This window comes from Patagioenas fasciata, chromosome 4, assembly GCF_037038585.1.
Source record: "Patagioenas fasciata isolate bPatFas1 chromosome 4, bPatFas1.hap1, whole genome shotgun sequence".
In the NCBI taxonomy this organism is placed as follows: domain Eukaryota; kingdom Metazoa; phylum Chordata; class Aves; order Columbiformes; family Columbidae; genus Patagioenas; species Patagioenas fasciata.
Window position 1 is genome coordinate 48,730,249 of NC_092523.1, and position 14,466 is coordinate 48,744,714.

Below are 14,466 nucleotides of genomic sequence, written 5' to 3' on the forward strand. Positions count from 1 at the left end.
TTCTTTTGATGGTAGGATCCTCTTCAGCAGGAGCTTTAGTTTTGAACCTCCAGGTCCAGTACATAAGCATACACTTGGCTGAACTTAGGTGATGTGACAACACATTGCAGTGTTGTGTTTGTTTGTTTTTTTTTTTTAATCTTGCTGACTGAGAAGAATAGACCATAAACACATATGCTGTTGAGACACCTTGTCTGTTGTTTGTGATTGACTTTGGCTAGCCTGTACAGCTGCTACTTGTTTAGAGCTCACAGATAAAAATAGGCTCCCTCAATTACATATGCAAATGAACATAATAAAAGAGACTGCCAAGAAGTGCTACAGTTGGACACTTATAGGCCCACGTGTGGAAACTGCATGTGAAAATTGAGTTACTGCCCTTGAAACCTCCCTGTGTCTTTGCAGAGGGTTGACAGTGGGACTGGGTGAAATTAGTCCTGGTGGAAGGAGCTGCAGGGCAAAGGGTGTTATTAAGCTAAAGGACAGTTGTATGGCAGGCAAGCCCAGTCCTCAAACCTTCCTAGATGTTTGCGTGCTTATTACTTGTCAACTGCACCTCCATTGCCCTTAATTATCTTGAGTGAAAGGAAACACATGTTCAGGCAGCATTGTCCTCTGTTAGGATACATATTTAAATATTGGTCACTTTTCTATAACATCCATTAAGGATTATTCTCCTTATCATTTTCTGAAACCCAGACTTAAAAAGCAAGCTCTCCTAGGGGGCCTTCCTTTTAAATTAATTTTAGACATTTAGATTGATTGGTTTGCAGGTTTTGGTGCTAAGCATGTTAATGATTTCTGAATGTCCTTGATGTGTGGTATAATTTTCATATAATGACATGTAGCTACCCTTCCCTCTCATGTCACATGCAAGAGGGACTTTAACAAAACTAATTATTGCCTTGTAGCTTACAGGGTGAAATTTTTCTTCATCCACCTGAAACATTTGTATATTCAGGGAAGAAAAATCCAGCTTTGCTTCTGTCTGGCTTTTGGGGAGTTTTTCCATCAGATGATCAGTTTTTCTATCTTCCTGAAAGGAAATTGTAGTGAGGTGGGTGTTGGTCTCTTTTCCTGGGTAACAAGTAAATGTACAAGGGGAAATGGCCTCAAGTGGCACCAGAGAAGGTTTACATTGGATATTTGAAAAAAATTATTCACTGAAAGGGTTTTCAGGCATTGGAACAGGCTACCCAGGGAAATGGTTGAGTCACTATCTCTGGAGGTGTTTAAAAGACATGGAGATGTGGCTCTTAGGGACATTGTTTAGTGGTGGTCTTGGTAGTACTAGGTTAATGGTTCTGAAGCTTCTTTTCCAACCTAAATGATTCTATGTATGGCATTTCCAGTGTTTTATTGCAAAACAAGGCTTTTTCATGTCCCTTTGTACAAACTCTGCATAACAAGTAAGATCTACTTGTTGATTTTGTAAGAGTAGCTGTCAAACCTATTTCAGTTGCTTGACATGACGTAATGATGGAAAGTCAATTGTGGGTGGTCTTCCCGAGAACTGAGTGTGGTGTGCGTGTGTGTGTTTTTTTTTCCTTCCCTCTTTTATTCCTCTGTAAGGCCTTCTTGCTTTGCTTCCTTTTTATGGGACTTTTTAATGAGTGTCTAACAGTGGTAGTAATAGGTTGATGTGTTCAAACCTGTTCCAGGCTTAGCACGGGGGTGTTGTAACCCATAGACTTTCATGTATCAAGCAATACAGCAAGGGGTGGATGGGTTGATTAGCTTTGTGGGTTGACTTGCCTTCATTGGATGTGAGAGCTGTCAAAGGTCAAATATATTTTACAGGATCTGCCAACTTCGGGGTCCTGGTTGATCCCCACCTCAAAGCTGAGTGAAAAAACAAAACTTGGGAAGCACGGTGGTTCCTAATTCACCTGATAAATTCCCCTGTATCTGTGAGGCTGGCTGTGTAGACTGTCCTTGTGCCTGGGAGCATGTACCTGGCTTTCAGAAGAGCTCAACAGCTACGTTTTCAATAAAACATTGGTGCTTTCCTTTTGTAGCAAGTGTTCTAAAACTAAATTGAGGATCAGTGCACCCATCTGAATGGTTTTGCAAAACAGATTTGCCTAGACCTGATTGTCTGCATGTCACTGTGAGATGAATCCTGTGACCAGAGAGGATTTTTTTCTGTTTTCCTCAGAGCAAATTGGAGCCCTGGCCGGGCAGCACATTGTGCACGTGGCCTGCGGAGAGTCTCACAGCTTGGCGCTCAGCGACCAGGGACAGCTCTTCTCCTGGGGTGCTGGCAGCGATGGGCAGTTGGGCCTCACCACTATAGAAGACGCAGTGACAGTGCCAAGGTAAATTTTGAGCAGGTTCAGGTTTCCTTAGGGCAGCTCCTTGGAGACAATATGTCAAGGTTGCTTGCCATCCAGCCTGGAGTCAATGGAAGCCTTTTGCTCAGAGGGGCTGTAATCAGGCACTTTACATGTAGGAGTGTTAGGGTGATGCCTCCTCCTTTTCTGAACTGTACTGCTACTCCCTGAGCTTCTCTCTGGGATTTAGGCAAGTCCTCAGGAGGTTTGGGCAGGACAGGCCTTCTGCCTGTGGGTGCCTGGGGCATGGAAAAGAAAACCAGAGCAGACTTGGCGTGTTTTGTAGAGGGCAAGGAAATGCATGAGGGAGGACACAAAAATAGAAATGCTGTGTGTGATACTCATTTATTGCAGTCCCTAGGAAATCCTCTGACATAGAAGATACCTTTCAAGAGTAAGGAAAAAAAAAATATGACTGCATGAACTAGCACCTCAGCTCTGAAACTGTTTTGTAGTGTTGCCCGTTAGCAGCAAAGCTACTGCAATTCTGAATAGTGAATGTTACACTGAAACTTTAGGGTAGTGTTCAATTTTCTTTGTTTACGTACTCATTTAATGTGTTTTATCTGTGACGGGGCACTAACAGGTTAAGTACAAGGACATGTAGGTAGTGGCAGTGGCTGCTGGCAGACACCAAGACTCCTCCATCCAAATAGTTTCCAGATGATAGGTCTCAACTTATCACCATAATTAAGATAAATGATCTCTTTGTACTTAATGGTGTTGTATCATGCTACATTAGTAGCAGATGTAGTCTGTCCCTTACGCGGCCTGCCACTGCAGATTCCACGCAGAGAAGTTTGGGACGTCTGTCTAGGGTGGCTGTCGTTGTTGAAACAGTATTTAAAGGAAAAGAGTTTCAGTCACAAAACATTAATGTTTGAGCTGAAGGGCTCTGTGGGAAGACAGTCCTTAACTTACAGGTGGCTCTAATGTAGCAGAAAGACAAGGTCACATGTCACTGTGATAGTGCCATTTTAATAATATTTTTGTGAAATAACTTGAACCTTTGACATACTATTCTCTGTACAAAGCGCTGAAGAGGTTTAGGTGCTGTAACTCATAGGAACCGCTTGGTCCCTGAGAGCATTAAAAATGTTGATGTCTGAAAAAGAGTAGTGAGAGACACACCAAGAAGCAGCTATTTTAACCGTTTTCAGATGGCTGGATTTAGTGTTATAGCAGTGCATATAATTGCAGTTAGTATTCAAGTATCTGAAGGTCTCAACAGATTTGCATCTGTTATGTATGGATCTGTGTTACCTTCAAGACTCCATTCCTCAGTCTCAAAACCATAGGGTATATGTGCACGTGTAACTAATATTTGAATGGAAATAATAATTTTGACCTAAGGTGATACTGTATGTGTGGATACATATTCTAACAAAGTTGTCTTCTTTAGGTTGATAAAGAAATTGAACCAACAGACAATACTGCAGGTTTCCTGTGGAAATTGGCATTGCCTGGCTTTGGCAACAGGTACTGTAACATGCATAATTTATTACCAATATTTGTGCTGTTATTTTGCACATTATCCAAGATTGCATATTTCTGCATAATAAACCAGGGACCTCCCTGTTCCAACTACTTTCAGGCCAAATGGGAGGCTAAAAATGGATCAGTTCTCATGAATATTGAAAAAGAGCCTTGCCAATACTGTCAAGAAATAAAATGTTACACACAGGCCACCCATTGTCTCACTGGTAAATGGTGGCAGGAATACTTAAAAGCTTTCTATCTTGATGTAGAAAAATGTGTGTAATTAGTTTTTTTTTGTGCTGAAATTGTCCTTGGCTACCCTTTTATAACATGTGGAAGGTTCTTTGTTTGAGTTAAAGCAGTCTTATGTTGTATTTTGCACTTAGTTGCATGTCTGTTTATTTACCTGGTGGCTTCAGACTGTAGTTTTATTTTGACAAAGAGAATGTCCTTGATTTTTTCAATCATAAGACCCAAGTGAGAGTGAAGCCCCCAGTACTGGTTATTGTTCATTTTGACAAGCTTACTTTTCTGTTGACCAACTTTTACTTGACGTTCTCTTTTTTTTTTTTTCAGATGGCCAGTTCTTCACATGGGGGCAGAACAGCTATGGTCAGCTGGGCTTGGGTAAAGAATGTCCCTCCCAAGCCAGTCCACAACGTGTCAAATCTCTTGATGGGATCCCTTTGGCTCAGGTTGCTGCAGGCGGAGCCCACAGTTTTGCCCTCTCTCTCTCAGGAGCTGTGTTTGGCTGGGGGAAGAACAGCTCAGGACAGCTGGGACTAAGTGATGAACGAGGTATTAAAGTTATGCTCCTAGGTGTAAGAAGGATGGGCTTTTTTGGCCTAGTGTCTCTTTTCACATTGACAGTGTATTTTTTCTGAGCAGATATGTAACCTGCAGCAGCTGCTCTTGGGAGGAGGGGGCAGAGGAACAGTCTCTGATGGGACAGGATTTTCATACTTAGTAAGAACAGAAACACTTTTTTTTTCTTCTTCTGGATATTAGTAGAAGTGAGGAAGGTTGAAAAGAAGGATCTTGCAAACCTGAGTATTAATATGCAGGCATTGAAGGAAGTACTCATATTTTTTTTTTCCTCTTCTCAAAAATGCTTTGTCCATATTTTGTTTGAAGTTGATGTGGAGCAAAGGCCCTTCCTGCAGAACATCAGGTTGAACCCATCCCCTTGTTTGCCAGTGTGTTTATGACTGGTGAGCAACTGTGTGCTACAAAATGATGGCAACATGGAGTATCTCAGTATTGTAAAATGTTTAGTTTATTGGTTGCACAGTTTTCCAGGCACAGAGGGCCAATGGTGTAGTTTTTTTTTGGGTGGCCATGTTCAGTGAAGCCTAGCCATCAACAGGCTTGAAGATAGGTTTGTAAAAAGGTCTTTTCCAACCTAAATGATTCTGTGGTTCTGTGAGGCCAAAAAGTGGGTGTGACATTACCACTGGTCTGAAAAGCTCAGATCTCCCCTGCTTGCTATTAACTTTTTGCAAGAGCAAGTGAGTGAAAGATTTTCTTTGGAGCTTCAAATCAATCTCTTTACCATTTTCTTCATAGTTGCTGAGTAGCTTTAAATATCTAGGCAAGTTACTAAGTGTGGATGTGATACCTAGCATGCATGGATAATTTATTTTGCATGGGTGAGTACACGAAGTGTGTAGATTTGTAAATGTTAGGTTGCATAATGTGGTAGTATATAAACACTGTATGTTGCAAAAGAAGAGCGTTACCTATAATGGAATGATGCACTTTGACAACCCACCCTACCAGCTGGAGTGTATTTAAAGCAATTACTCAAAAATAACCTGTAATTTTGCAAAGGAGGCTCAAATGTTGTATGCATTGTTTCAACTTGCTTTATGCATTTAGGATATGAAACCCAATTGTAAGACTTGCAACATACCTTGCGTTCTCTCAAAAATACTGCAGATCTACTCTCTTGTACTGTATGTAAGCTAGAGTTGATCTAGTGTAAGAGCAGCCATGTTATTTCCACGTAGACTGGCAGATAAAGCTTGTAGTTTCAAGAGCTGCAGTTTATATGTGAGAGGCTTGCTTTGACATGGAGCTAATCTTAAATGAACATTTAAGGGACATTTGCTTGTGGGACTGTGTTGGCCAGAGATCATATTCTGCTTACCTCTGAATACGTGGCACTGTACTAAATACATGATATTTCTGGTAAGTGAATCATGGTAAGACAGTGCGAGTTATACCTAGTGAACATAAACAGCAAAGTGTACAAACATGAGTAGTCTGCAGCGCTGTTATTTAAAAAATTATGCTGTAGAGATAAGTGTCATTGCTGTCAAAATAAAGATCAGAGTGCTAAAATATAGAACAAAGTAAATGAAAAAAATCTGCTCTCATTTCTAAATCTAGGAAAATGTGGCTATTTTTCTTTCACTACCGAGAAAAAAAACCACCTGTCAAATCCTTGGGTGAGAATCTTAAAAAATGGACAACTTCTGTAGGTAGGAACCTGATTTTTTTGTTGACGTGAAGTAAGCTGATGCTTCCCTTAATATCTGTTTCAGGGTGCCTACAGCTCCTTGAGACACTTACGTGTTTTACTGACATAAAGTAAAAGCCAACCTCACTGTGTGAGCTAGCACAGGTGGGATGCAGGAACAACCACAAAACCACAGATGAAATGCAAAGAGTAAATTTACCTCATCAGCTGGGGAATCCCTGAAGCAGCACCTGAGCAGAGGCACACCAGCACCATGGAGCTGGATCCTTGCTAAAGGATCACTGAATCTGCTGTTTTTGCCTGTATTTCAGAGATTTGCGCAGGTGTAGTTTACCCCTGTGCTTTGATCTTTACGACAGCAGGGCAAGAATGTCAAACATGTTTGATAAGGTGCCTCTGAACCTCTCACAGACCTGTGTTGTCTGAACACAGGTGTTCTGCTTGTCCAACATACAAGACTAAACAACAAGTAGTATAGAATCATAGAATCATTTTGAATGGAAGAGACCCTTAAGATCATCAAGTCCGACCATAACCTAACTCTGGCACTGAACCATGTCCCTAAGAACCTTGTCTGTGCGCCTTTTAAATTTCTCCAGGGATGATGACTCCACCGCTGCCCTGGGCAGCCTGTTCCAATGTTAGCCCTTTCCATGAAGAATTTTTTCCTAATATCCATTTCTTAATATTATATGTGTTTTTGTACACCTCAGCTGCAGGTAAATTGAGTGTGTTTGTAATCCTCCTTACCTTTCCCCACACTTGCTTAGTCTATTCATTCTCAGGATACCCACTTCTAATAGTGAGAATATCAGAGCAAAGGAGAATAGCCATCATTTGACAGTTGGCAGAGATTAGCCTTTTCAAGTAGGAGGATCTTCTTGAAGGATGACAACAGAAGGAAGGATAGGCATTTAAATACACCTTGGGATTCACCTTGTCATGTGTTGTGCTGGTGTCTGCCATGTGTCAGGATTGTTCTGTGTGGAAAAGGTCCAAGCAAGATTTTGGAAACAAATGTTTGCAGTCATCAGTGTGAAGTCTGGAATGGAACATGAGGCTGAAGGTGGGCGTAGCTAGGCTGCATCATCATACCTCCTAAACTGCAAGTGCATGTTGAGTTGATACAAGATTCTCAATATTTGCATTCTTGCTCTGGATGATTTTTTTTGAGTCAGGACAAAGCTTTTAAGAATCGGAGGGGCAACACCAGTGAAGTACTCAAAGATGTGTGTTTTTTTTTTTTCCCCCAGTTGTTGAAGCTTCCATTGCACATGTAAAACACATCTGAAAATCAGACTTGTCAGTGGTTTTCTCAGACATTTAGGTTTGTGTTAATGAAAGAGCTCTTTTATTTTGTCTTCAATGCAGACCGAGAATCTCCTTGTCATGTGAAGCTGTTGCGGTCTCAGAAGGTAGTTTACATCAGCTGTGGAGAGGAACACACAGCTGTTCTGACAAAGGTAAAGATGCCAACCTGAGAACCCTGGCTTCTGTCTTGCCTGCCTGATGGTTTCACATTAGTTTCCTGGGTAACAATAGAGAAGAACAGATTGAATTACTGTATTCCATCTGACCCTGGTAAAAGAAACTAAATGGAAAGTGTAGTCATCTTCTGATTTATTCTGAGATTCATTGCCAGCATGATCTGTTGCTCGTTTTGACAAGAAAACTCAGGTGAATTGCTCAAAAAAAATAGCTTTGAGCAAAAAAATGAACAAGCATACATCCAAAGGGGTGAAAATAGCATTTTGTTGGAAGATGAAAAGAGAATGATACTATACATCAGAATAAAATGCAAGTCAAAATGGGTGTTTAACTGAAACATTAGCAGTCGCTCACAGAATTTACAAGAGGTTTTCATTTCCAAACCTTCTGTTTCGTAGTGGAGTATGATTTAGTGGACAGAGGACAGGGCTAGGATTTGGAAGACCACTACTCAGTTCTTGCCTTGCCTCTGCCGCTTCCCTTGTGTTACTTCCTTTTCTGGTGGCTCAGTGTACACCACTGTAAAATTAATTAAACAGCTGTCTTTGGGATTCCTGTAGGAAAAACACTGTTATAAAAGCTGCTACAGTTCTAATCTTCTATTCAAATAAAAAGGTTGCAGTCTTTCTGATCAGCTGCTGACAGAGATGGGTGTAAAGTATTGTGGAAATGGGGTGCTGTTCAGCCGTACTTAAATCTACAGGGATCTTGGACTCATCTGGTGATGGTGGGGAGAAGCTTACCTAATGTAGACATGCCTAAAGATAATTTTGTTTGTCTCTGATGGGTGGCAAAGTAGCTAGTTGGAAGCTGCATTTGCAGAATCCAAGTTTCTTTTCTGAATCCTTTGGAAATCCCCAGCAATCTCTGCCTAAGCCTAGGCTCATACTGAAACTGGAGTCAGAGAGATGCTGCTGGGTTACGGGTCCCTAAATGGAGAATATGCTGTTTGATTTGCTAACAGAGTGGAGGGGTGTTCACGTTCGGTGCAGGTTCCTGTGGGCAACTGGGACATGACTCCATGAATGATGAAGTGAACCCCCGAAGAGTTCTTGAACTGATGGGCAGCGAAGTATCCCAGATTGCTTGTGGCAGGTGAGTCGTGTGCAGTCAGAAATTTTCTTTGGTGGAGGTGAATGCTGACACTGAGTCTTTGCAAATAGGGAGAGTAATCTTGCTTCTGTATCCTATGTGTTAGAATTATGTTGATTTAAATTTTACTTCCTGTGAGAATTTTCAGACCCTCTAAAGAAGGTTGGTTTTTAATTGGGATTGTTTTTTTTACTGTAACCTGGTAAAAGATGGCTCTCCATCTTAATAATTCAACAAGACTTTAAAGCAGCAGCCCCTTTGGCTTCAAGTTTCCAGCCTCTTTCATGACAGGAGGGTTAGTAACACTGGTGCTGTGTTGTTGCCTTTTGATATGTACAGGCTTAGCAAATGACTAAGCTAATTCCATCTGTGAGCCTGATACCAGCCACATGCTGGCACATGTTGCTCTTTGTCACTTCCACCTAAAGAGCTCCATCCCATAAACTGGTGCCATCAGGTGGCAAAAGCAGAGCATTGGTGCTAAGTTAAAGATGCTGCTCTGTACCAGCTTCTGGTCTAGGGGAATGGAGAATGAATTTTAGGCTGCATTTGTTTTTTTGGTGTGTTGTGTTTTTTTTTTTTTTTTTTTTTCCCCTCTCCTGTTTGTTAAATAAGGCGCAAATTTTGTACCCATCTCTGTTACAGACATCACACTTTAGCCTTTGTGCCTTCTTCAGGAATGATCTATGCATTTGGCTGTGGAACGAGAGGCCAGCTGGGAACGGGGCACACATGCAATGTTAAGTGTCCCTCTCCTGTCAAGGGTCACTGGGCAGCTCACAATGGGCAACTCTCAGGGAAACCTGGTACGTATTGTGTGCAATTTGAAGTCACAAATGGACATAAATAATTTCATTTCACCTGTGGCTCTCTGAAGACATCTTGACATTGTTCTGTGGAAGTTCCTGAAACAGCAAAAGAAACCCATGCTCCTGTCCTGTGGAAATGACTGGGTGACCTCATGCTCCCTCTGTTAGGTATTGTGGCACTGGACAAGCCTCTCCCTTTTGCTTTTCATGGCAGAGCTCAACATTGGGCAGTCTTGAGGCTTCATGAAATTGTACTAATGCTGATTTCTGAGGGCTTTGGTTTCTCTTTAAAACTCCCATTGCAGTTTAAAAATTACAACTTTCCCCTCCTACCAGGCCTGGTGTATCTCAAGAAGGTGCTACAGTGCTTGAGTTCCAACTGATTTCAGCCTGCACTTCAAGGAACTTGGGTGCTCCTTGTAGTGTAAATCCTGAGACACAGGCAGTGCAAATGTGGGGAAGAGGCACAGTAGGAACTTGCGTTCATCAGCCTCTAACACAACTGTGTCTCATTCTTCAACAGATGCCTGTAAATATCACATTGTTAAACATATCTTCTCTGGAGGAGACCAAACATTTGTGCTTTGCTCCAAATATGAGGTAAAATAAATTAATTATCTTCTTGAGTCTGCTGCCCTGTCCCAGCCTTCACAATGCATCATTTGGGTTTGGTCATATCTCCCAAAAGCGAACTGTTGCTTTGGAGTCTGTTCTGCCTTAAAAACCTTACAAACGATGGCAATTGTTATAGGGGTGACTGAAAGTTGCCTTTATTTAGAAGCGTGTCATTGGGAAGACACTGCTTTCAGTTTGATCATCAGGGAGGCGAGTCCAGTCTCCCTTGCACACTGGAAATGAGGGGCTGCTTTCCTCGTGAGACACAGGTACATGTGATTAGGGTGTAGGGCTGTGGACTGCAAACACTAGTGTTCTGTCAAGACACGCTAGATGGAAGGCTGAATGCTGAATTGGTTTTTCTGCTTCCGTCTTCTTATTTCTTTGACATACACATTTGAGGCCTGGAAATAGGTCTAGAATAAATGTACTAAACCTGTAGTTATATATGTATGGCTGTATTTAATAAGGCTTTGGCAAACTTAAGGAATTTTTTTTCCTCTTTTTGAAAATGTATTTGGTGATGATCTTGTTTCTCTTTTGTACCTTTCCATGCCTTTCCTTTTGGACTTATTCATAATGCCACAGCTTCTTAGCCAAACCTGTTCAGAGGCTACATTAAGGAAACTATCAGTTATATATAGAAAACAGAAATTATGAATTAGAAGAAATTGTTTTACAAGCCTTGTCTTTGCTGAAATCTGTATCTTCTCACAGAATTCCTTGCCTGCTGATGATTTCCGGACCATAAATGAAACACGTTACACCTCTTTAATAAATGATGAAACTATAGATGTCTGGAGGCAAAAGCTTTTAGAAAAGAACAGTTCTAATTCTGTCAAGTAGGTATTGTGGCACTGGACAAGCCTTTTGTTGAAAGTTTTATTTAAATAATTTTGTTGGCTTCCGTGCCATGCTTTCACTTGAAATTTAGCAACATTTTCAAGTGTGGTTCTTGGTTGTATACAAGGGGAGGACAGTTGTCAGTCACAAGGCTTCCAGGTTAGCACTTCTGAGCAAAACCAGAACAATTTAAAGCTGCCTCAGAACATTGCAAATGGTGGGTGGGAAACAGATTTTAAAGTTGTCCTTCAGTGTGTGCTTAGAGTTCATGAAAAGCATTAAGAACTTGTGAACAGACTGATTAAATTCCTTCCCCTGTGTGCCATGAGAAGGGCAAAATAGGCGGAAAGGAGTCACTGCTAACAACCCTCCTTTCAAAGAGAGTGGTCCTGAATGAACCACTTACCCTGTGCTCCTCTGAAGGGGTGATCCTGACATTGTTTCCCATAGAAGGAAGTTAAGAGAGCTGAAGAGATTTGCTGGAGCATATGTTCATTACCACTCTCTCTGTTTTCTTTTGTCTTCCTGCTGCAAACAGTAATGTTGTTCAGATCCTGTCCTCAGCTGCTTGCTGGAATGGGAGCTTCTTGGAGAAGAAGTAAGTGGCAAACTTACAGAAGTGTGCCTTTCCCTTGAGGCAGGCTGAAATCCCTTTACTTCACTCACTGCTGCAATGGGATTTGATTTTTCTGATCAGACAGGAGACAGGGGCAGAGGTGAATAGGCGGGTGTTTACAGCTGGGTAAAGAAGGTGAATGGTCTAAGAAAGTGCATGGTGAGTGTACTGTAAGTGGTGCGCATTCCTTGGAATTGTCACAAGTGTTATTTTTCCTTATGAAATGAATATCAACATCTTTAGAAGAGAAGGATAGGAATACAACATTAAGGGAAGTGAGCAATGCCGGGTATCTGAATAGTTTCTTACCCAGCTGAGCTGGCTGATGGGGACTGGTGCATGTGAAGGTGTACTTCAACACAGGCTGCTCTTGAAAGATACATCTGGGGCAGCATGGGAGCACTTTCCTTTTAGGTGACATCAGTTGTGGAAAGTTTTGTTTGTGCTTCTGCTTAGAAAAGCAGGAACTTCAAATAGGTGTAACTAACAATAGGTGGTGACAAGGATGTAATATGCATAGCTGAGTCAAAGGCTGTGGGTTGGGAAGGATTGTGTTGGCTGTGTCTGTGAATGTTGGGGAGGTAACAGCATAAGGTGAGGAGGAGGAGAAATTTTTTATGGTGGTGTAGTGAGTAAACGACCTGTAACTAGGTGAAGAAAAGCTTAGTTACTGTGAGTAATATTTTCCAAGAGCAACTTGAAAAAGAAGACAATTTAATCATTATTATTGTGTTTCTCTGCCTGTGCAATGGTTTCTTCTCTGGTAGGGTTATGACAAGGCAGTGTCTTACTGCATCAGATGAGTTGTGTCATGTTGGCTTGAAACACTTGTTGAGGTATCCAAATTGTTGAGTCACTGTGAATAGTCCCCCTTCTCCTTTGAATGTGGAATTGAGTGGAGTTTATGACTTCATCACCCCAGTGCAGTTCTCCTTCCACTTTAGTGATGTCTTGGCTAGTGCAGGACTTAACTTTTACAGAAGATCTTTGAACAAATGAATGATGAAATTTGAAGCCACAGTACAGTGATGTGAGGGTGTATTTAACCATGTACCTTTATCCTTGAAGTCTTACATCACGGTGCACTTGATAGAAATATCCCTCCAATATCCTAATGCCATATGGTCCTGTTTACAATACAGTATTGTGGTACACAGGCTTAGATGGAAAAGCAGCTTTTCCATGGCTGTGTGAATGGGCACGCTCCAGTACTGGTTCTGCACACCACAGCCTGTAGCACTCTGTAACACAGCATGATTGAGGAGCTATTTCTGGCTTGGTGCCTGTGCTGTGATGAAAATAGCCATTCTGCTACAGCAGGTTGCATTTAGCTTCTCGTGTTGTTGTAGCCACGCCACCAAACTGACAAATGCCATCCCATCTCTAATAGCTGCCTTTTCCTTCAGAGTGTCTAGTACAGCACAGTCTTGGGTGAGTAGTGACAGACTTGGGAAATCCTTGAGGTGGATGGGAGGGTGTCACCTTTTTTTACTAGCAACTGCAAGGTTTTGTGTGCAGCTCTGCTGCAGATAATTGTGGTGAGAGCCTCTGCCAGAGATGTTGATCATGCTCTAGACACTGAGCTGGGTAACTTACCTGCTGGACTGGACATTGAGTGTTGTTAGGTGTGGCTGTTAGGCTGTTGTCTTCCTCAGGCTTGCCTTTATTATCCCCCTTACACAGGTTGCCTGAGTAAATTACAGCCTTTCAAGCACAGCAGAAAGGACAGCACATCTTTGTTACAACTAAAGACACGTGAAGCCTGTTCTCAGCTGTGTGAGCTTTTGATTGTGGTGTTTGTTTCGTTTTAGAAAATTTGAGAGTGTAATTGCCAAAAAGCTACTCTGAATATCTTCCCCTGTTTTCTTTCAAAAACTCTTACTTGATGTTCCCTTGTATAGCAGTCAGTGTCTTCTTATGCATCACCCTTCCCTTTCTTACTGAGTGTGGTTAAACAGATTTTGCTGTAAAAAGCAGTGTACATGAAGACACCACAGAGCATCCTAATACGTATGATAGGTATGTATTTTATAGTTTTTAAAGCAGTTTGGCCTACCTAGGGCAGGGTTTTAGGTCAGTGAAGGAGTCTTGGGGAAAACAAAGACTTCAATAGTGTTTCTCTGCAAGAATCCCAACCCTAACCAAGGCACAGAGGAGTTCAGAAAGGAGAGTGGCCCATCTTGTCTTTAGCAAGAAGATTCCAACTTTTGCTTAGTCTGATTAATTCCTCAGAGGTTGTTTCTCCATTGCTTACTCACAGGCCATGCCAATGTGCAGGTGATGATGTCTCTTCATTAAACGTATGCCTGTCTGTTGTTTGTGGGTTTTTTTTGTTTTTTTTTTTTTTAAAGAATTGATGAACATTTTAAAACCAGTCCGAAGATCCCAGGGATTGATCTGAACTCCACCAGAGTGCTGTTTGAGAAGCTGATGAAATCTCAGCACTCCGTTCTCCTAGACCAGGTATTGCATTTCTGGGGTTTTGGGTATTCAGAAGGGAAATAAAAGCTTTGTCCCTCTGTAACGTGCAAGTAACAGCAGCTTTTTTGGAGAACAGTTGCATTGCAGGTATGCAGGCCAGGTCCTTTATGATATCAGTGGATACTTCTCCATTGACCTGGGCTGAATTTTACCTTCTCAAAATGTGTCTCTAAGACTTGGTTTTTTAAAAATTTCTCATGGCATTTAATACTTGAAATGGCTGCCAAA

General features: G+C 41.6%; 1 protein-coding gene across 5 annotated transcripts in view; it reads left to right on the forward strand.

Moving 5' to 3' along the window:
• The window catches only part of HERC3 (HECT and RLD domain containing E3 ubiquitin protein ligase 3), a 52,079-nt gene that overhangs the window by 18,979 nt on the left and 18,634 nt on the right, over nucleotides 1-14,466 (forward strand). For 3 of the 5 annotated variants that reach the window (XM_071807814.1, XM_065836120.2, XM_065836121.2), the window contains 10 exons: nucleotides 2,159-2,318; nucleotides 3,736-3,812; nucleotides 4,389-4,610; nucleotides 7,666-7,757; nucleotides 8,747-8,877; nucleotides 9,520-9,680; nucleotides 10,207-10,283; nucleotides 11,016-11,140; nucleotides 11,680-11,739; nucleotides 14,109-14,220. In XM_071807814.1, coding sequence (XP_071663915.1) covers nucleotides 2,159-2,318; nucleotides 3,736-3,812; nucleotides 4,389-4,610; nucleotides 7,666-7,757; nucleotides 8,747-8,877; nucleotides 9,520-9,680; nucleotides 10,207-10,283; nucleotides 11,016-11,140; nucleotides 11,680-11,739; nucleotides 14,109-14,220 — 1,217 coding nt within the window. Of the gene's footprint in view, nucleotides 1-2,158; nucleotides 2,319-3,735; nucleotides 3,813-4,388; nucleotides 4,611-7,665; nucleotides 7,758-8,746; nucleotides 8,878-9,519; nucleotides 9,681-10,206; nucleotides 10,284-11,015; nucleotides 11,141-11,679; nucleotides 11,740-11,838; nucleotides 14,221-14,466 lie in introns of those variants that run through there. The other 2 variants (XM_071807813.1, XM_071807815.1) reach the window with 2 other exon arrangements.